Below are 20,368 nucleotides of genomic sequence, written 5' to 3' on the forward strand. Positions count from 1 at the left end.
GATAGTTAGATGAATTTGAAAACCATAAGGTTGAGTCTATGAATTTGAAACTATAAAGGAAAATGCCATGGGGATCTGGGTATATCAATACTTGTGTTTTGCTAAGGAGAGTAATGAGCTCCTGTGGGAAGGGGAAGTTATCAAAGTGATCTTCAAAGGGCTTGTGGATTGTGGTATTTCAATGTTTATGGTACAAGCGTACTTTTTAATGAAAATGCTGAGGTCATCTGAATTGTATATCCGTAAAATACCTTATATCACAAAATTCCTATAGTAGGTAAAGGAACACTAAACTGTCTGACTGCAGCTGACTAGTATCTTGTAAAACTTAAAACATTGGGCATTTCAGCATTGCATACTGACTGTGACCATCGTTCATTTTTATCTAATGTACCTTTTCGTTTTCTGACTGCAGGTGACTGTGCATTTGTCTTGTAAATAAACTGGTTTGGACCCAAATCATTGAATTTGCACTGTCTGGCTATACTGTTGTGGTTTTATGCTTTTTCTCTGCTTGTTGAAGGCCATATTCATAAAAATCTCTTTCATGTGTCTAGTGTTACTGCAAGTGTGTTTTTTCCATTCGATAGAATCTTCAAATGGAACTGGAAGAATGAAATATTACAGTAACTATTTTTATTTCCTTTTGTTGATCAGTGTTAGGAAAATTTTCTAAGAGTTGTGAGTGGATATTAAGAGTATTCAATTTATATCAATATAATGGTTATTCTTAAATTTCTGCATAATTTTTACAGGATATTGGAGGAGGCTGATCAGTCTTCTAAATGTCATTATTCTAAAAGCTTGAACTTGTAGAAAAATGCTTTGTTGTTTTTTAATTTTTGGGTTTAAGGTACAAATAATCTTGCAACAAAACAATAAACGTCTTCTCTGGGTTAGAATTCACACTGTCATTCAAAATGCGTGTTGTTTTCCCTCTGGATGCAGAGTAGCTGTAAAATATTATTTTCGTACCGGTTATGTATGTGTTGTGGTCCATATCTCATTCCAAGTAACCTGGTCCTGTAGGCAAGCAAATCTTAATTAACACAGTAGAAGTTAGATTATGGCTGTAGAATGAGCCTATTAAAAAAAAAAAAAAAGTAATTTAGACTTCATGGAAAGCTGATTCTCCTTTATTTTCCTTTAGCAGACCAACAACCTAATTAAGAACTAAAATTTAATCAATATGTGGTTTTGAGATTGCTAGGCTTCTGTATCCTTTTAGTCATATTTGAAAAGAATCTTGGTAGCGCTGTGTTATGATATGATAATGAACTCAGATTGCCTGGGCTAACTTGGGATGTAATATGCAATAGAAAGTATTCTAATTGGTGTTCAACAGCTGTGTTTCTTCAGTGAGATACACAAAGGGCAAAGTTTATAATTTGTATGGTAAAACCCCATAATTTTAGAGGAGAGAGTGTTTAAAGATCTCTTAAATAACAAATTGAAAGGCAGTGTAATAAGCGAGTAGCACTTGGAATCCACTGAGCTGCAAATGAGATAGGTGTGTGTTAATGAGAGCAGACCTGCATATTTCATTTGGAGAGTTGTCCTTTAATTAATACCTGCGGTAGACTACTTCAGATAGTATTAGAAGAAAGATCACTTCAACCCAATACATTGTAGAACCATAGAATACCCCAGGTTGGAAGGCAGCTCAGAAGACCACCTGGTCCAGCCCGTGGGAAGGGGAGCCTGGACGAGATTCTCCAGCGTTCTGTCCACGAGCATCTTCAAAACCTCCCGCGATGGGGACCCTACCACACCCGTGGGGAGGTTGTTCCAGTAATTCATCTCACTGTAAAAAATGTCGTTCTTGCGTTGAGATGAAACCTCTCCTGGTGCGACTTGTACCCGTTGGCCCTTGTCTTCTCCGTCTGGCTCCTTATGAAGAGAGAGCCTCTGTCCTCTTCGTGGCTGCCCTTGAAGTACTGCCATAGCGGGATGAGGTGCCCCCTGAGCCTTCTCTTCTCCAGGGAGAAAAGACCTGACTCCTTCAGCCTTTCCTCACAGGGCAGGTTCTCCAGCCCTTCGACCGTCTCCTTGGCCCTCCTTCGGACCCTCTCCAGTCTGTCCACCTCTTTCTTGAATTGTGGGGACCAAAACGGGGCACAGACTCCAGGTGTGGCTGGACAACGCTGAGTAAAGTAGGATGATCACATCTCTGCCTCTGCTAGTAATGCCCCAGCGGATGCAGCCAGAATCCCATTTGCCTTTGTCACTGCAGCAGCGCGCTGCTGATTAAAATGTTTTATACGCCATATCAAACAATACTAAAGTGGGTATGATTGCATAGCTCATTCTTCTTCCCGAGTGGGCGTGTTTCTAATGAGGATTCATCCTTTTAGGACTTCATTTCTGTAAACGAAGAACAGTAGTAGCTTTTACTAGGGCAGATCAGAATCGCTTCTGATAGCAGATTAAGTAATTTTAATGGATGACAATTCATGCTAGAACAATTTTGGCTTTCAAAACAGCCCAGCTTCTTGCAAAGCATTTTCCTGAGTAAGCCTCAGTGCTAGCTTTGGATATGGGGTTAACCTCTGGGTCATTGCTCGGTTTGTCTCAGTTGAGTTTGTAGTAGTGACTTCATCGGAAGGTAAACATCCTGCGAGATAGGACTTTAGCCAGTGACAATTGTAGCTAGACAAGATAATCTTCTAAAAATAAATTGTTTTTTGTTTTTCTTTACAAATGGCAAAATTTTCAAGATAATATGCCTAGGCAAATTGTATCTTTAAATCTTGTAATAGTAGAAGAGGCGTAATATCCTCAGTGACTATACTGTCGTGTTTGTGTTTCTTCTGAGCCTTTTTAAATAGATTCATGTGGTTCCCTCGAGTTCTTGTTTGGGGGTTTATTATTGAGATGCTGTTTGGATATTCACTTTTTGATGATCCAACAATGTTTGTGGCTTTTGGCCTTCTGATTCAGAGTAGCAGATTTTAGTTCAGTACTCCATACACACAAAGGTGGGGAAATGGACACGTACAAGCTAAATATTCTTATGTTCTCCACAAGCAATAGTGTTAGTGTTCTTGCCATGCAACCCCCAGTTCCTTCTCTCTCTTCCCAAGCTGTGAGAAATCACAGCCTATTTCTGTAGGATAAATCTGAAGCTGCTTTTTTAGCGTTCTCTACAATTGTTTGGATCTTGTCCACACTGAAAGAGTGCCCTATTGAAAATGTGGAGACTTAAAAATGATGCTAAAATCAATAATAATGAGATTTTATAACATTAATTTTTAATAGGAGAATTATAGGAAACATTTTTCAGTTTGAAAGTTACAGTGTGTAAATCATAGTTCTTCAGCACTTAAGTTATTGGCAGTGCTATATTTTCATCTCTTTGGTGTTAACTTTGTGCTCTGTGCTCCCTTTTGGGGTTTTGGGGTTTTGTCTTGTAAGGTAGATGTCTCCACTTACGCCAGATTGATGTAAATACAGTTTTTTTAAAATACTTGTAAAAAACCTCTATGATATCTATGTACGATAGCAGGAATCTTTTCTTGGAATATTACACAGGCAGTTTTGCATTATTCTGTTTGTCAAGGTATGTCACTTAGAAATTATTTCAACATACAGAAAAAGATGAAAGATTACTATTTTTAAACTACATTACCTTACAGAATTACCAGTAAGAAGGAAAGTGCATTTTACATATTCTGCATCATTTACCCTGTTTAGATGGGCCCTTCATAAAATAGACAATTGCACATTCTGGAATAACCATTGTTGTAAGTTACAATGAATGACCAGAAGAAAAGAGATTTATTGTGGTGTTATTATTAACTGAATGTGATGTGTGGGGCATTCATCCAGCATGGTTGGAGGTAAAGTATGATACGCTAAATACTGCTTATCTGCTTGTGTGTAGGAAATGTTCTCTGAAGGAATTCTGTGAAGTTTTGAGAGCTTAATCATTGTATGAAACAGCTGGATGTTGCTTAACTGAGAAACATACTTTTGTCGGTACTGTTTGGTAAATACCAGAGCAGCATGGTTGGCCATAAGTTGGAAAGCTGCATTTAAGAAATAATAAAGATGCATTTTTAAGTACATAAGTATCATATATGCATATATAGAGATCATAGACTTGTAGAATTATAGAATAGTTTGAGTCGGAAGGGACCTTTAAAGCTCATCTAGTCCAACTCCCTGCCATAAGCAGGGACATCTTCAACTCGATCAGGTTGCTCAGAGCCCCGTCCAGCCTGACCCTGAACGTTTCCAGGGATGGGGCATCGACCACCTCGCTGGGCAACCTGGGCCAGGGTTTCACCACCCTCATCGTAAAAAAATTTCTTACTTATATGTACTCTAAATCTTTTAGTTTAAAACCATTTCCCCTCGTCCTGTTGCTACAGCCCCTACTCAAAACTTTGTCCCCATCTTTCTTCTAAGCCCCCTTTAGGTACTGGCAGGCTGCTATAAGGTCTCCCCGGAGCCTTCTCTTCTCCAGGCTGAACAACCCCAACTCTCTCAGCCTGTCTTCACAGGAGAGATGCTCCAGCCCTCTGATCATCTTCGTGTCCATCCTCTGGACCCGCTCCAACAGGTCCATGTCCTTCTCGTGTTGGGGACCCCAGAGCTGAAGGCAATATTCCAGGTGGGGTCTCACCAGAGCAGAGCAGAGGGGCAGAATCCCCTCCCTTGACCTGCCAGCCACGCTGCTTTGGATGGAAATGGCCTCCCTGTGAATGCTTTTTCACTTCTGCAAAGGTTTTAGCAGTAAATAAAATTTTAGTAATGCAGTAAATTCCATAATAATTTTAGACAGACATACCTTGTTTGTATCTTTGTCCCAGATTTTGTTTAAAGTATTAAACTATTTCTCCCAGTCCTGCCTTTCTAGTAATTTGATGTAATAATCATATGCGTATTCTCCCTCCATTGCATGTCTTGGCATGGCTGTCATAAATGATGATATATATAAGAATACATGGCAGCTTAGTAACAAAGTTCTTGTAAATAGTTTGCCCCATAGAAAATGAGTTTCAGAAATGTAATGCAAAATTTAAGAGCAGATCTTTCTTGCTGTTTCCTTTTCTTGCTGTCCCTTTGAAGCTCTTCCGCTGGTCATTCTCACTGTTGGTGCAGATAAATATACCAAGGATTCATGGTGTATATGAAAGCTTTCATAACAAAAGGCAGCACTGAATTGGAAATTATCGTGTCAGGCATTAATAAAATATGTACAGAAAAGCGCTGTAAAGGTAAACTTCACTGGAACCCTTCACTTACTAAATATATCCTGGCAAATAGCTTTTGTTTCTGCTGTCACATTTAAACAAGACTTCCTAATCTGAAATCAGAAGCAGCATCTGCTGTTGCACAGCATGGCGGACAGCAGTCGGATATTACCTGTCGTACTGTCATAAGCAGAAGGAGAGAGGTTTTGGGACCACAGCTAGGAGGAACGGCGCAGAACCCACGTTGACTTCCCACGTTCCGTCCCTGGCGCGGGCTGGAAGCTCTGCCTTGACTCCGCTCTCCCTGCAGCGGCTTCTGCCACATCTGCTGCGTCGTTCCTGCCTGCGGATGGGTTCTCCAGAGAAGTGATGGAAGTACTCTCGATGAACAGTTAGTTGTTTCAAAGTAATTCTGCGATGGTTGAAGCTATAAATTTCTCAAAATATTCAGACAGGTCTGTATAACTCAATCTGATTTTTACCTATTCCCTGGAAAGACTGCAGCCATGTTTCGTTCTGTCAAAGACACGCCACCTCTTCTAATCAGTTTGTAATGGTAGGCGGCACAAGTTGAATGAAAAGTAATATATTTAGAATAATTTATAACTCAGAGTTCCACTGGAATATGTTTGTTATACTACAGAAATATTTTAAAATTAGGAGGGACAGGAGGAGGTGCTTCCTAATCCGTGACCTGGTGCCTTGAAGTTGAGAATATCTGTAATCTCTATAGAAGAAGTGTGAACTATTATGTTGAAATACAAGTCTGTGTATGCCTGCATGTGTGTGTGCAGATATATATTTAAATGAAGATACTAATATTGCTACAGGTAATAAACAGGAGTGAAAACACTGTTAGGTTTCTTCTCTATTCTGAAATTTAGTTCTTTATGGAATCTCTCAGGTTTTGGGGGCTGGGGAGAGCCAGAGTTGCTTTTTAATGGATATGAGTATTCCAACTATTATATTTTTGAGAAATCAGTAAGATAGGACCATCTGTTAATACCATTCATACAGGCTTAAAACTGTGTTGTAAACAGTAATTCAAAATGTCTGGTTTCTGCACTGATACAGACAGGGAAATATTTATTTTTAGTGTAAAATTCAGTAAGAGATGAAAGGTATGTACATTACCAAATAACACTCTTACAGAAGCTATCTAGCAAAAAACTGTTTTTTTCATAGAATTAATTTATAAGCAGCATATTAAATACTTGAAAAATAGTTTGTTCTTGCAAATGTGCTCTCCCATGAATGTTCTAAATATGTGAAATGCTTGTTTTAGTAAATGATTACATTTAAATTTTCAGTCTTTAGATGTTAAACTTTTTTATATTTAGTGAAACTGAACCACTTTGGAATATGACAAGAGAGGTATTTTTTCAATACATGTGCCTCACTGAGAAAATGAGAACATTAAATTATTAATTCCACGCAATCCTTTTGCATGAAAATTATGCATGGTTCATTCCTAAATTTATCTGAAACAGTGAACCTTTGGGGAGATGTTTTTGGAACTGTCTGTCTGCAGAACGACCTCAAAAGCAGCTTGTTACTTAACTTGGCGGTATGTTTATTTATACACATCTTAAAGTCCTGGTGTGGATGGAATGGTGGAGCAGATTATACATTTTGCTGTCCACTGACTTCCATTCATCAGAACAAAAATAAGGGAAGGAGGAGACCTTTGTGCTAAGGTGTAAGTAGCTTTTTCATAATCATAGATGAGTTTGTAACTTCACTTTTCAGAATTGTTGGAATGGCAGTCCTCCCAGCAAAGTCAAATGATGACATGGTAATAAAATTGGCTGAGGTGGCTGCCGCACTCCTGTGGTCATTGTTCAAGCTACTCACTGTTTACTCAGCACAGAACATCCAATATAGCCAAGCCATTCCCATGGCTGTTTTGCCTTTGTGGAGTTGTTGGATCTTTCTTAGTCCTTGCAGACAGCACAGTTAGCCTCACGAACTTTGCACAAGTTTGGGCAATAAATATACTTGCTGAGCTTCAGTTTCTTGCAAATGCCACTCATTTTGTCCTTCTCGTATCCCTGTCTTCAAGGTATTTTGGTCCCTGTTATTGGCTCTGCTTGCCATTACTAGCATGCACAATTTGGTCTCAGTTTCCCCTTGGCATGAAGTGGACTTGAGAATTGGCAAATACCAAGCTATTAAATGTTCATGTTTCATACTAAATTAGAGAATAAAATAATTTGTGTATCTGAAGTAGTCACAAAAGCAAGCATATAGCTCCTAAAGAATTGCAAACCAGCACCCTTCTGCTTGGTTGTTTCATAATTCCCTGTATGAAAAAGGTGCAGTAAGCGCTTAGAAAATATGCTGGGGATTTTACATATACTGAAGGCAGTTCAGAGTTGTGGTTTCTGTAGCAGCTATAGCTGTGCCACATTTCCCGTGTGTACTAAGGCATAAAGGTTAGCATCTCTACAGTAAGACTGAATTCAGATATGCGTGGATGGTGGTAGCTTCTGACGCGTTCCACGTTGTCGGATTTTGACATTCATGACTTCCGTGTCAAGTTTTGAGATGTATGGCAGTATCTTTAAAATAAATATTTTCATGCAAGGCAGTAAAGAGGAGCCACCTTCCATTGGAGTTGGAAGGCAGACGGAAATGAGAAAGCATCTCTGAGCGGTGATCTTCCGAACGGGTTGTTTCAGAATGCAGTGCTGCCTTGTAGGAGTTAACAGCCAAAAATCTTGTTGGTTTTCTGTGATAAGTTTCCTCAGTTGAGTGATTTCCAGGCTGGTGAAGTGACTGGTGCTTCTTACTGTTTCTGCTGTTTTGTTCCAACTTGTTCAATGTCCTGGGCTACTGGGAAGGTTAGTCTCCAACTGCAGTGAGTTTGCATGTGGCAGAACAAAGTAATGAAAAATTATAACATTTGATATGCAGGGAGACAAGTCTTGCTATAGTCTGCTAATTATTTGTCTTGTCAAATAAAAAAGTAGAGGAGAGCAGAGACCTTCTTTCTAAGTAATAGACTTGCTCTTTTGTTCTATTATGTCCTTTTTCTTAGAAAAATAAACTACTAATTCTTTTGTGATTATTCTTCAGCAAATGGGAAAGAATGTTGCAATTACGTGAGAGATGGCACTGTATTATTTTAAATAAGTGTTGGAAGCTTCCTATGATTTAATTTTAATTAAATAATACATCTTGACCATGCTCTTTACTAATTGGGCCACTTCTCTGTCTGCATTGGAGTTCTAGAAACTTTTAAGTGCTTAAAACTCCCATCTGCCTTCAGCCTGACGTGTTTCTGTGAGGTAGTAAGACAGATGTTTCACGTGGTATCACTACACTGCTAATGCTGATATTCCCGTGATTGACCTCTGCTCTTGAAATGGATCTTTTCACTCAAGTAGATAACTGTCATGGGTGCAGGATACTGGAAAATAACTTCTTACAGTTTAGTAAAAGGAGGAATTGACTTTTTCTGAAATATATAGCAACTATTTTTTTATGTCCTTGATGCATTTTCAAGTTTGAAGGTGGCAATCTGTATTCTGTTGTGTTTAAGATTTGGAATATATTGCTATGTTGGTTTGTAAATGTATGTCTGAAGTTTCTGATGGATATATTTGAAGTTAGCTACCTATGGGTAATTGTGTGACTTTAAAAACAAACAAACAAAACCTTTAATTAGGATGCTAGGTAAGTTAAAATTTGCTTTACAGAAACTTACTCTGAATAATGAGAACGGTGGATACAACACATGCAGCTAGAAGGATGTTTGTTCTTTAAACATGCCAAAGCATCGGGTAGAAATTGTTTTATGATGTTAGTATTAGTTTTTTCAGTGTACTGTAATCTAGGGATTTTAGAATACTGATCCTCCCATGATACATAAACGGCCGTGCCAGTTGTCATGGCGGTGTTTCATTTGGAGAGAAAGTTTTGACTTAGTTCAGCTAGTTTGTTCTGCCAGAGAAGCCCCACTTCCACAGTGAGTGTTGGATACTTTGAGACTTAACTTCCTATTTTGCCTAAAAAAGCTTTCTTAAATATGCTGTTAACACTGTGCAGTCGTCATAGTGTTCATCAGAATCTAGAGTCACCTTTGTGTTTGTTGAGCTCTGTGTAATGGCAACCCACTTGTGATATACTTTAGGAATAAAATTTATTAGCCAATTCTTTCTACTTGTTCTCAGACAGCTTAAAATCAAAGGAGAAATGGTTGCTCTATTCCTTAAAAACATTTTATGATATTTTTGTCCCTACATCTTGTAAAGTATTTTCTTGCAGTTCTTCTTAAAGCATAATTCTTCGGCCCTTTTTTGTCCTGCACATACCCCCTTTCACCTAGATCGCTAAATGTATTCCTGTGTTAGAGTGGTTACAAGCACCACGGCTGCAGAAGGTTAACTCTGTACAGCGCAAGAGCCGTAGGTTCTTAGGGATAATTAGCCCAGTGTGCCTGGCAGGGGTGCTCATGTGGAGCTATAGAATAAAGTCAGTGCAAAGTACTTTTGAAAAAGGGGGAAGGATGGACTTTTTTTCCTCATGCAAAGTTTAATTAGGTACCCTTGAGTAAATTAGCATATCAAGAATAACTGTATGGATTCCAAAATACAAATTTTAATTCAAGAGCACAGATCGGTGTATTTTGATACGTGGCTACCATGTTTGGTAAGTCTTAGTAAGATATCTGTTTAAATTCCCACTGAAAACATTTGTGTGCTTGAAAAAGACACTTGAAAAATGATTAATGTGTACTAGTAAGTTGGCGTGGCTGTTCTTAGGGAAGTCTTTAAGGTTTTTGATTGGTTGTTGTTGCTTTTTTTTCTGAAGCACACTAGTATACCATCTTTTTAGGGAAAGAAGTCCTTACAAAATCTGAACAGAATCACAGTTTGAAAGATGGCTTATCTCAGAAATTGAAATTGAAATCTTTGATGGGGGCAGGGTAGGAGGGAATCAGCAGCTTTAATTATTCTCATGTTGTTAAGATCTTAACAATTTTCACTTAAATGTGATTCTCTTCTCTTTTTAAGATGGTCCAACTGAAGCATCTGTTACAAATGGAGGCACTGCTGCTATCACAGCGCTGAGTGATGACCTGGATATCTTCGGTCCAATGATCTCTAATCCTTTACCAGCAGCTGCTGTACCTCCTGCTCAGGTAAAATTTATTTAGTTATATGTGTGTGTAAATATGTGTGCGCACGTGCATATTTTCCTTCAGGGAATTGTTCATTCACACAGAAGGAAGGTATGCTACTCGACACTCGTGGCTGGAGACTCTGGCTGCAATGGCTGTAGTTTTCTCACCTCTTCAAGCTTCCATACTGCTTGGATATGGAATTAGGAGGTGGTGCGGTCTCCCCTTCTGCTTCCCCCTGGGTATCCAGCTAAATTGGGTTCTGTCTTACCCTAGCGATGGTAGTCATGTTTTCCTTTTAATTTATGTTCTTTTGTCTTGTTCTTTTTTTAATAGGTACTGCTGAATATATTTTTACTTTATGTTCTCAGGTTATTGGGCTTTTAAGTCAGACTTTTTAAGACCTCTTACTGCTTTGTGGTGCTGATATGTAGGAAAGGCTACAGCAGATACTTCTGTCTCAGAGAAGGTGCTAAAAAATTGGGGTCTCAAGCTTCATACTCAAAATCAAGAATGGATATCAAGAAAAACTGATATTGCTACCTGGGCCAATCTGTCTCTTGTCTCATCTTGGAACTTGTATGCCTTTCTTTCCTCAAGGAAGGGTAGCGTAACCCCTGCACCCAGCCTGCTCCCTCTCATAGCCATGACAGTTTGGAAGCGACCCCATTGCCGTGCCTGTTGTAGCTGAAAAAGGCAGCTTTGGGGACGCAGAGAAACCACTTAAAGCTGCAGGTCTCTTAAAGTAGCCTCGAAGAACGAGGTGTTGGTGGTGAATGTGGCTGGTGCAGATCAGAATGCACGTGTGCAGGCTTCCTTATCCAGACTGGCTTCTGAGAGGGAGGCTTTGGAAGAGTACTCACCGAGCTACTCTCCCCATCTGTGGGGCCCTTTAAAGGTAATTCAGAAGCTTATTTTTACAGAAGACCTTCTGTCTCACTCAGCTGAACCAGAAAGAAGTGTATGTATTTAATTTATGGTTTGAGACCTGTGATCTGTACTAGTTCCTCTTTATCCCGTAGTTTTCATAATATATAAAATGGAAGGGATGATGATGGAAAGGAGTTCTGATTGAACTGGCATATTGTAATTTTGTTTCCAGATGTTCTGTTGATCGCTGTGGTCACCTCAAAGCGTATCTGTGTTGTTCAGCAGATTCGATTGTAATTTTTATTTTTCATCCTTTACTCTCCCTTCGCCTACTTGTTGCTGAGGACTGACTTTGTGCAACATGCTAGGTAGGGTTGTAGAGACTGAAATCACATTTCTTTTTAAACATAAAACTACCAATAGTGCAAGCTTCCCACCATGCCTTAAGCCACCCATAAATGCTGAGAGAAATGAGCTGTATACAGGCATTTAGGTTTGGATGTGTTAGCTAGAATTGCGAAGGAAAGTGTTGGTATAGATTTTCTCGTCTCTTGTGGAAGTCTCTGTTGAAAGTACCAGAAGGAACAGTATCTGAGTGCTCATTATCTGCTATTCTACTGCCTTATGTCAAAATTGATCTAGATGAACCTACCTGTAGAGCTAGATGTGAAAAGCAGTAGCCCACTTCCAGCTTCACTGAGGTTTTTTTAATGTATCCAATTTGGGTGTGTAGATTGAGTAAATTGAAATCTAGAATTGTGAAGTTTCCGCTTGGGCCTAAAATAAACGGGCCAGTGGTAGTAACGCTCGTAATGGGTAGGGTTGACCTCCTCCGAGCTCAAGAGCGGTCGATCCTAATGAGCAGGAAGTCAGACAAATGATGCCAGGAGGCCTGGACGGATGAAGAAGGAGCTCCTGCCAAACTCAAACACAAAAAGGAAGAATACGGAAGGTGGGAGAGGTAACCTGGAAGGAATACAGAGACACTATCCGAGCATGCAGGGATGGGGTTAGGAAAGCCAAAGCCCAACTGGAGTGAAATCTGGTCAGAGATGTCAAAGGCAACAGAAGGACTTAGAAGTACGTAGGTGACGAAAGGAAGAGTAGGGAAAATGTGGGCCCATTGCTGAAAGGGGCAGGGCCTGGTGGCAACAGGACATGTGAACGTGAAGTCTGAGGTACTGAGTGTCACCTTCGCCTCGGTCTTCACTAGCAAGACCAGCCTTCGGGAGTCCCAGGCCCAAGAGACCAGGGGGAAAGGCTGGAGCGAGGAAGACATACCCTTGGAGGAAGAGGTTTGGGCCAGGCAATACTTAAGCAAACTCGACATAGGTCAAGGCCCTGCTGGGATGCACCTACAGTGCAGAGGGAGCTGGCTGATGTCTTTATGAAGCCACTCTTGGTAATCTTTGAATCATCGTGGTGATTGGGAGAGGTGCCTGAGGGTTGGAAGAAAGCAAATGTCACCTCTATCTCCAAGAAGGATCAGAAGGAGGACCCAGGCAACTACAGGCCAGCGAGCCTCACCTCGATCCCTGCGTGCTGTGTCCAGTTCTGGGCTGCCCAGTACAAGAGAGCCATGGACATACTGGAGAGGGTCCAACAAAGGGCCACTAAGATGATGAAGGGACTGGAGCATCTCTCCTATGAGGAGAGGCTGAGAGTTGGCACTGTTCAGCCTGGAGGCTCAGGGGGATCTCATTAATGTATATAAATACCTGATGGGAGGGCGCAAAGCAGACGGAGCCAGGCTCTTTCCAGCGGTGCCCAGTGACAGGACCACAGGCAATGGGCAAAAGCTATCTGGACTGCTACAGCTGTCACACCAACTTAAGATATTGAGGTTGTCAGGATCTTTTCCTGCTGTTTTGCAGTCGTTTTGGCAATTAAAAGCCAAAATGGAAATACTTATTTTGAGTCGCATGCCTTAATCTAAACTTCTAGTCAGCCATGTGCTGTCTGTGTGGTCAGATGGCACGTGTGAAGTGATGGATTCAGCTCCTGTATTTGTGGTCCTGACACATCTGACCAATATTTCACAGTGGAAACTTCCTTTGGATAGGTATTGCCTTTTACGGGTAATACATAAGCTACTGATGACAAAAATGAGTTATGTTTAAACACGAAGCATATTGGAGATGATTTCCAGTAGTTCTGAAAAATTCTGTTGCACTGACATGAAGCCGCTCAGCAGTATGTTCCCTAACCACCTGACGAGCGTTTGGTTTTGGTATAATGACTGGTTGAGAGCACTACGTGTAGCCTTTCTTAAAGGAAAACTATTATATGTATGCCAGGTGTGTGTTTTTACAGGGCTCTCGGATAGCGTGAGAATGTTAGATATGTGAAAATCATGTCAATGTTTTTTGATTTTTGTTTTTGCTTGAATGCCACCTGCTGTTTTCTTGCCATGTATTTTACATTACCTTCCATTTATTAGCTGATGAATACTTCAGGGAGTGCTTGTTCAGTGCTTTGGTTCCTCTCAGAATCTTCCAAAAACAAACTGAATGAAGAGACGTTAAGTGAATATTTATCTCATGACATAAATGTAATAGACGATCAGTCCTCTGGGTCTTTGGCTCTCCCTCCTCTTCTGTGCACGCACATAGTGATTTGCTTTATTTTGTTAAAGCACCTATAGTAACAGTATTTCATAGATTTGGAGACACTTCAAACTGTGGTTCGTCCCAGATGAAAGCAGTTTCTTTGATGCTGTTATTTATTAAAAAAAACCTACCAAACCAAACCTAACCAACAACAAACCCAGCAGACATGTCTGCTCTTCTCCCTTCTAGAGGAAAACAAACCCCTTCCCTGCTGAAACCGCCTCTGTTAACTGGCTTTCCCTGCTTCCGTGTATTTCTCCAGTCCGCTGAGCACGGCTGTTGTACAGAGGCGGGCTGAGGCAGATGCCACGGTAGGAGGACCGTGTCAGTATGGAATAATTCAATATTGGGACTTCCTGGGTATATGCAACAGTAAAACAAATACCGCTACTTAGGAGGGCTTTTACCTGAATGTATCATTGAATCCAACTCTGGTATTTTTAAAGACTGGTTATGCCACACGGACAAAGAGTTGTCTCAAATGGAGGGGGCTTCCTACTACCCATTAAAAAAGGTCAATCTTGCTTTGCAACCAGAAATTTCTGTTAGTAATAGGCAAGAGGCAGTAGCTTTTATAATAGGTACGTAAGGATGTTGATATTTTAAGTGTACCTTGGCCAGAGAGAAGGTGTCACAGGAGCTGAACAATTCCTGGTTGTGTCCGCTCTCCCTTTGTAGTGCCACCCCCCTCCCTTTCGTTGCTTACTGCGGTCTGGTGACCTTGGCCCACATCAGCTGTTGTATAAATGCAGGGTTTTCAGTTGCCACCGAGTTTCCATTCCTTGTTCTTTTTCTCTTCCCTTTCCACAGCAGTTTTAGAGATTTTTCACCATCAACCATGTGAACCTGCACTCCTGATGGTTTCTGGCCAATTTACTTGGTACCAGAATTATTTTGCAGGGGTTTTTTTCCCCTCCAATTTATAACACTGAGCTTTTTAGCTTTTTTGAGAGCTATTTAGCACTTCAGAAGTCCTATGTGTTTTCTGAAGCTGCGTATTGAATGTTTGTGTTGTGGTGTTTGTACAAACCCAGTGTGACTGTAATGGACTTCTCAGCGCCTAGTCAGCAGCCTGCCAGCAAAACCAGGAAAGGTTTGGAGGTTGTTGCTTTCGGCAACAATATAGGTGTGTTACCGTATCTGCGTATGTCGTGGTGGCTTCTTGTCTGTCTGACGAACTTTGGTATGCGACGACAGCAAGCGGAGGGACCTGGTTGCAGATCCAGTCCGTTCACGGTGGAAGAGCAAGGAGGATTTTCCTTCAGTGCAGGACAGAGTCGAAACCCAGAGGTGCTGCGGGATTAGGCAGGTGTGTGCTAAGCAGTTGGGCAGCACTTAGCTGGACTAAAATAAGGCCGTAATTTAGGTATGCATTGCGATCCTGGCTCTTTTTCAATGCCTATACAGTTGATTCGTATCGAAAGTTCCCACTGGTAACAGGGTGAGTTGTGTATTTTAAGAAATACAACGAGAACGCAGCGTGCGGACTAGTTCCCTAGGCAAGCGCCCGTCTGGAGCTGTAAGTGCATGAGCAGCGAAGCAGCAGCACTGAAAGACACCTGGATGTAATCTGTTTACCCAACATTCCGGTGCAAGAGCAGTAAAAAGCCTGACAGTCTGGGCATATTTTAGTTTTTCAGTTGTAGGCTACAGTAAGTTTTAGATAATTACGCTTTCTCAATAAATGAAATGTGCTTAAAGAACTCTCAGCCAGTTACAATGTATTTTAGAAATGTTATTGCTTTAAGTAGATCAACTGAAATTCTACTTTTGCCTTTTCTCCAAAAAAACCTGTTCATCTTAGTTGTACTAGTATATTCCAGAGCACTTAATCTTTTGTTTTCGCTCTTCTCTAATCTATTCTGCCTATGAGAGGGTTAATGAGATGTGAACTGTAATCTCCTTATTGATTTCCTAATTATTTTTCATAATCTAATCACAGCTCATGATTTACGCTTCTCACTGATGAAAAATGTAGGAGCAACAGGAGTGGATAATCTGTATGTGTGCACCCTGGAGCTGGTTGGGGTTTTAGTTTTGCGTGTTTTGTAACCTCCGTCTGGTCTTCTTTCCATACCGTATGTACTGCTTTTTTGTCTTTGGTCATACCACAGCTTTTAAAATCCTCATTTACTTCAGTTAATTTCTGTAAATGAACTGGTTTTTATTTGGTTCAGGAGTGAGGATGTGCAGTAAATATTGAACGTACCATCTTCTGCCGGTTTCATTCAGTCGTCTGTCCTGACCTTTATTTCCCAGAGCACTTCCACTAAACCCGCAGCTGCCACCTTGTCTGCGGCATCCGGGGATCTTGATCTGTTCACTGAGCAAACAACAAAATCCGAAGAATCAGCAAAGAAACAGCTCTCCAAAGACTCCATCTTATCACTGTATGGCACAGGAACCATGCAGCAGCAAAACACTCCAGGTAAATAATTTTGTAAAGGTTTCTGTGCAGTCCTGTTTTAAGCTTTACCTAGAAGAGTTTTGTCCTACAAGTATAAAATGTAAGGTTGGGTACCCCGCTGCCTATATTCAAGCGAAGATTTTTATTTTTATTATTTGTAAAAATGAGAAAATTACTGAAATGTAATACAGAAGCTCAAGAAAAAAACAGTATGCGATTTTAATTTATTTATAGCTGTTCAAATTATCAATATACAATTTCCTGCAAGATTTGTGAATTCAGCTTCTGCCGTCTAATTCATCACTCGAGGTCTGGGTCTCCGCTGTGCCAACAGCAGGCTGGCCAGATCAGCACAGAGCTGTCATACCTTCACTTTAGCTATGTTTGTGTGAAAACAAAACCCTCCAATACCGCGACTAAAATACTCTGGTTCACCGCAGGGATTTGCCAAACTCTTTTTGGCAGTTAACCTCTGGCAGTGAGTCCCTTTTCTTTGAGAGCTGTTAAGCCATTTTTTACTCACCAGAGACTAAATTAACAGCACTGACGTACAACTGGACAGAGTTACCCTTTAAAATCCTTTTGGTGCGCTTCTGACTTAAGGGGATGGGGGAGAAAAATGACAAAACGCTTTTGCTGAAGTTTTCCCTTCTCTGGTTCAGGTATGTTCATGGGGTCGTCCTCTATGCCATTTACCACACAACCATCCACTCATTTTCAAGGCTTTCCAGCCATGGGAGTTCCTGTGCCTGCAGCAACTGGGATGATGGGAAACGTGATGGGACAGTCGGTGCCAGTCATGGGACAGAGCACAGGCGTGATGGTAGGAATGGGAATGCCCAATGGATTTACTGGTGCTACACAAACTGGTGTGATGGGACTTCCTCAAAATGTCGTTGGACCTCAAGGTGGAATGGTGGGACAGATGGTCACGCCACAAAATAAGTATGGATTGCAACAAAGCCAACAAGCTCCATGGAACCTCTCTCAGGTAAAGACTTGCTAGTCTTCCCAGACAAGAGTGCTTTAGAAAAGCTGCTGTTTTTCGGACACAAAGTGTTTGGCTGTAGTTGCGGTGTAGCCACATTACAGACTGCTGGAGTATGAACTGCTCAGAGGCACCGGGGGGAAAAAAACCGTGAATAATTCAATTAGATATAACTAATACATAAGCAGAGAATAAATTTGCCAAGGTAGACCAGTTCTCTGCTTCTGTAGCTACTGGCATCCTGGCATCTGAGCTAGCCAGGTAAAAAGCTAGCTTAGCTATTGTTACAGGATACCGAGATGTAAACACAAAGTGTTCGTGGAGACTTAGTGCTGTATTTGTACATCATCCAGTGAAACACCTTGAAATCTGGTACTTTAATGGTTACTGGGGGGCGATGACAAACCTAAGTGATTCCCTTGCAGTTCAGTATGGATGATAGCAACTTTTTTTCATGCTATTATTTGAATTATAAGAACAATATCATAATTCCATGCTGCTTACTGTAGTAACTCAGGAGGCGAACCTTAGTGATGTACTTAATTGGATTATATTAATTTTTACTGTTCTGCTCAGTCCTGTGGTGTAAACATTGATGAAGGTAAGCAGCATTTCCTACATGGATAAAACAGCCCTAATTCGAAAATACAGGCTGTCATTCTGCCTTGAAAAGTAATTTTTAAAAGGTGGGAATTTCAAAATGTCAAACCAGAAAAATCTGCGGATTTACTAGGTCTTTTTTCTAGGTATCTAACTTTCAAAAGACCCGTATCAGCTTTGAAATGAAAATCGGGCTTCTTATCAAGTGTATACTAAAAGCTGGCTCACAGAAGAAGCCCTTAACGAGTTTCTGTACGCCTTGCACATCAGATGCCACCAGCGTGCTGACGTTCCACAGTTTGTAGGGGAACTGTGATCTCATCTCTGGCTCCAGTCGAAAGGGGGAGAGCTTGCTTTACTTACCAGAATAGCGTGCTTTATATAGTCTGCTTCCTAAGAGTTCTACTCCAGAAGAGATTAACAGCTTAGGTAAAGCATGTGTTCGTCAGCTTTTTTTAAATTTCCACAGTCGGTGATAGGTGGGTTTTGCAGATACACGTGTGAAAGCACACAGTACTGAATTTTACCCTGAAATACTAGTTTGTGACTTCACAATTTTTTTTCACCATTTTTGCTTTCCAAGCTGGTGTTGTTGGCTCGTGCTTACATAAACTCCGATTTTTGCCTAATGCTGTCTCTAACCTGGATCTAATGTTGCTGATACAACGTCCCTATCCACCAGCTCTGGTTATTGATTGCTCCAGGTGCTCTTTTGCTCTCGGACTCATGAGAGGGGGTATCATCTTTACTCTGTCTGTGCAGCTAGGTTTTTGGCTTGTCAGTAAGTGTTCATTTTTCGGAAGGCAAAGGAGAGTAACCTGAAGAACGTTTTTAAATTGCGCACCGAAAATCACAGTGGCTAGATAATATTTGTAGAGAGTAGAAATATTTTGCACCATGCCTGAAGTGAATGTGCTGAATTTTGAACTCTTTCCCACCTTTAACTAGACATTGTGTTTAGTTTCACATGAATGATTTCACCTGTTTTTAACAAATTATGGTATCTTGAGTAGATTGTTTAGCAAGAATAGTTAGATTTAGGTAATCCCCAGGTTACAAATCCACCTCGTTCTTTGTTGATTGCCACCTAAATGGACAATTTCTATAAAAACTTGTGTATTCAAGATCTTGAGGTCACCAGAGAAATATTGCTGGAACAAAAAACATCTGGAGTTGCAAATGCAGACAAGGCTATATTATTTGGTGTTCCTTTGTCGTGGTTGCCACAATTTTGTTGGTCAGCTTTGAAACGGTGAAAGCAAGCTCTTACTAACTGAGACACATGGGCCTCCTTCATCACATGCTCTGTAAATCCACTAGTGGAGTGTTGATTTGGACTTGACCAAGCACTACAGCCAGTCAGCTGATGGATAATGGCGACTGAACGGTTCCAGAAAAGCTGCTGTCTTAAAAAATGCTGAGAAACTTACACTGAGTCAATATTTTTATTTAATGAGAAATACTAATTTTAGGGAAACGTACTGTAACTGGGTTGCTAGTTGGGGGCGTGACTGCTTTTTGGCTAGCAGCGTGCTGCATTTCGGCCCCAGTGCTAACTAGGCTCGTGTGTGTGCCCCACAGATGAATCAGCAAATGGCTGGAATGAATCTCAGCAGCTCCAGCAACGTGATGGGCTTCGGCCAGACCCCCAGCACAGCGGCAGGGTGGACGGGAAGCTCCTCCGGTCAGACTCTCAGCACACAGCTGTGGAAATGAAAGTTGCAATAGAAGTCTCGCCCAGAACGGCCACCTAACATTCCTTGTTCAAATGCGTTCACTTTCGCTGTTCCTTCCATGTACATACTCTTTTTCTTCTTCCCCAGCTGTTCAGATTAAGAATATAACTGACTGACCGTGTTGTGGTCTATATTGATTTAAATTTGATGTAGTGAAAGCAGATCAAGAATACATTTATACATCCTTGGCAGCGTTTTCATACAATACATATGATTTCATAGGCCATATATTTAAGAAGCTGCTTAACCACATATTGATTTATTTTCCCTCAAAATTCTAGATCAAATGTTTGCATATAAGGGATGTAGCTATCATGTTAGTAATATCCAAAAATATGAACCCTGACCCCCCCAAAATCACCCAGTAATCCTGTAGAAGGTACTGTATGAACAAATGTTTAATCATATATAAATAGAATGTAAATGTATCACTGAGCAATGTTTTCTAGTGTATCAAGCAAATTTTGTTTCATCATACATTTCACTGTGATGTTATTATGGTGTGCATAACAGGGAATACGGTTATCGGGAGAAAGATAAACCTGGATGTTGCTGTAGTTCTACAAATCAATAGTTTATTCTTTTAAAAATGAGCATTTGAGCCGTTTGAGGTCGCTGTGATAAAGTATCCAATCTGGCGCTCGAGGCACGTACACAGTATTAATGCCGAGAACTAGTGGCACAGTATGTACACAAGGGAACGCAATGTGAACAGATCTATTTTTCCTTGCAGAGATATCCAGGTTTATGACAGTGATTGTGTTTACATTTTATGGTGCCTCGTAATGATAAAATGTTATTTCCCTATATTAAAAGGATAAATCCATAAATGGTT

General features: G+C 40.7%; 1 protein-coding gene across 4 annotated transcripts in view; it reads left to right on the forward strand.

Moving 5' to 3' along the window:
• Nucleotides 1–20,363, forward strand: part of SMAP1 (small ArfGAP 1) — an 88,869-nt gene extending 68,506 nt beyond the window's left edge. For 3 of the 4 annotated variants that reach the window (XM_049818194.1, XM_049818191.1, XM_049818193.1), the window contains 4 exons: nucleotides 10,217–10,344; nucleotides 16,062–16,230; nucleotides 16,872–17,200; nucleotides 19,379–20,363. In XM_049818194.1, coding sequence (XP_049674151.1) covers nucleotides 10,217–10,344; nucleotides 16,062–16,230; nucleotides 16,872–17,200; nucleotides 19,379–19,513 — 761 coding nt within the window. In that variant the 3' untranslated portion in view covers nucleotides 19,514–20,363. The remainder of the gene's footprint in view (nucleotides 1–10,216; nucleotides 10,345–16,061; nucleotides 16,231–16,871; nucleotides 17,201–19,378) is intronic. The other variant, XM_049818192.1, reaches the window with a different exon arrangement.
• Nucleotides 20,364–20,368: the final 5 nt, after the last annotated feature.

This window comes from Accipiter gentilis, chromosome 15 (assembly GCF_929443795.1).
Source record: "Accipiter gentilis chromosome 15, bAccGen1.1, whole genome shotgun sequence".
Taxonomy (NCBI): domain Eukaryota; kingdom Metazoa; phylum Chordata; class Aves; order Accipitriformes; family Accipitridae; genus Astur; species Astur gentilis.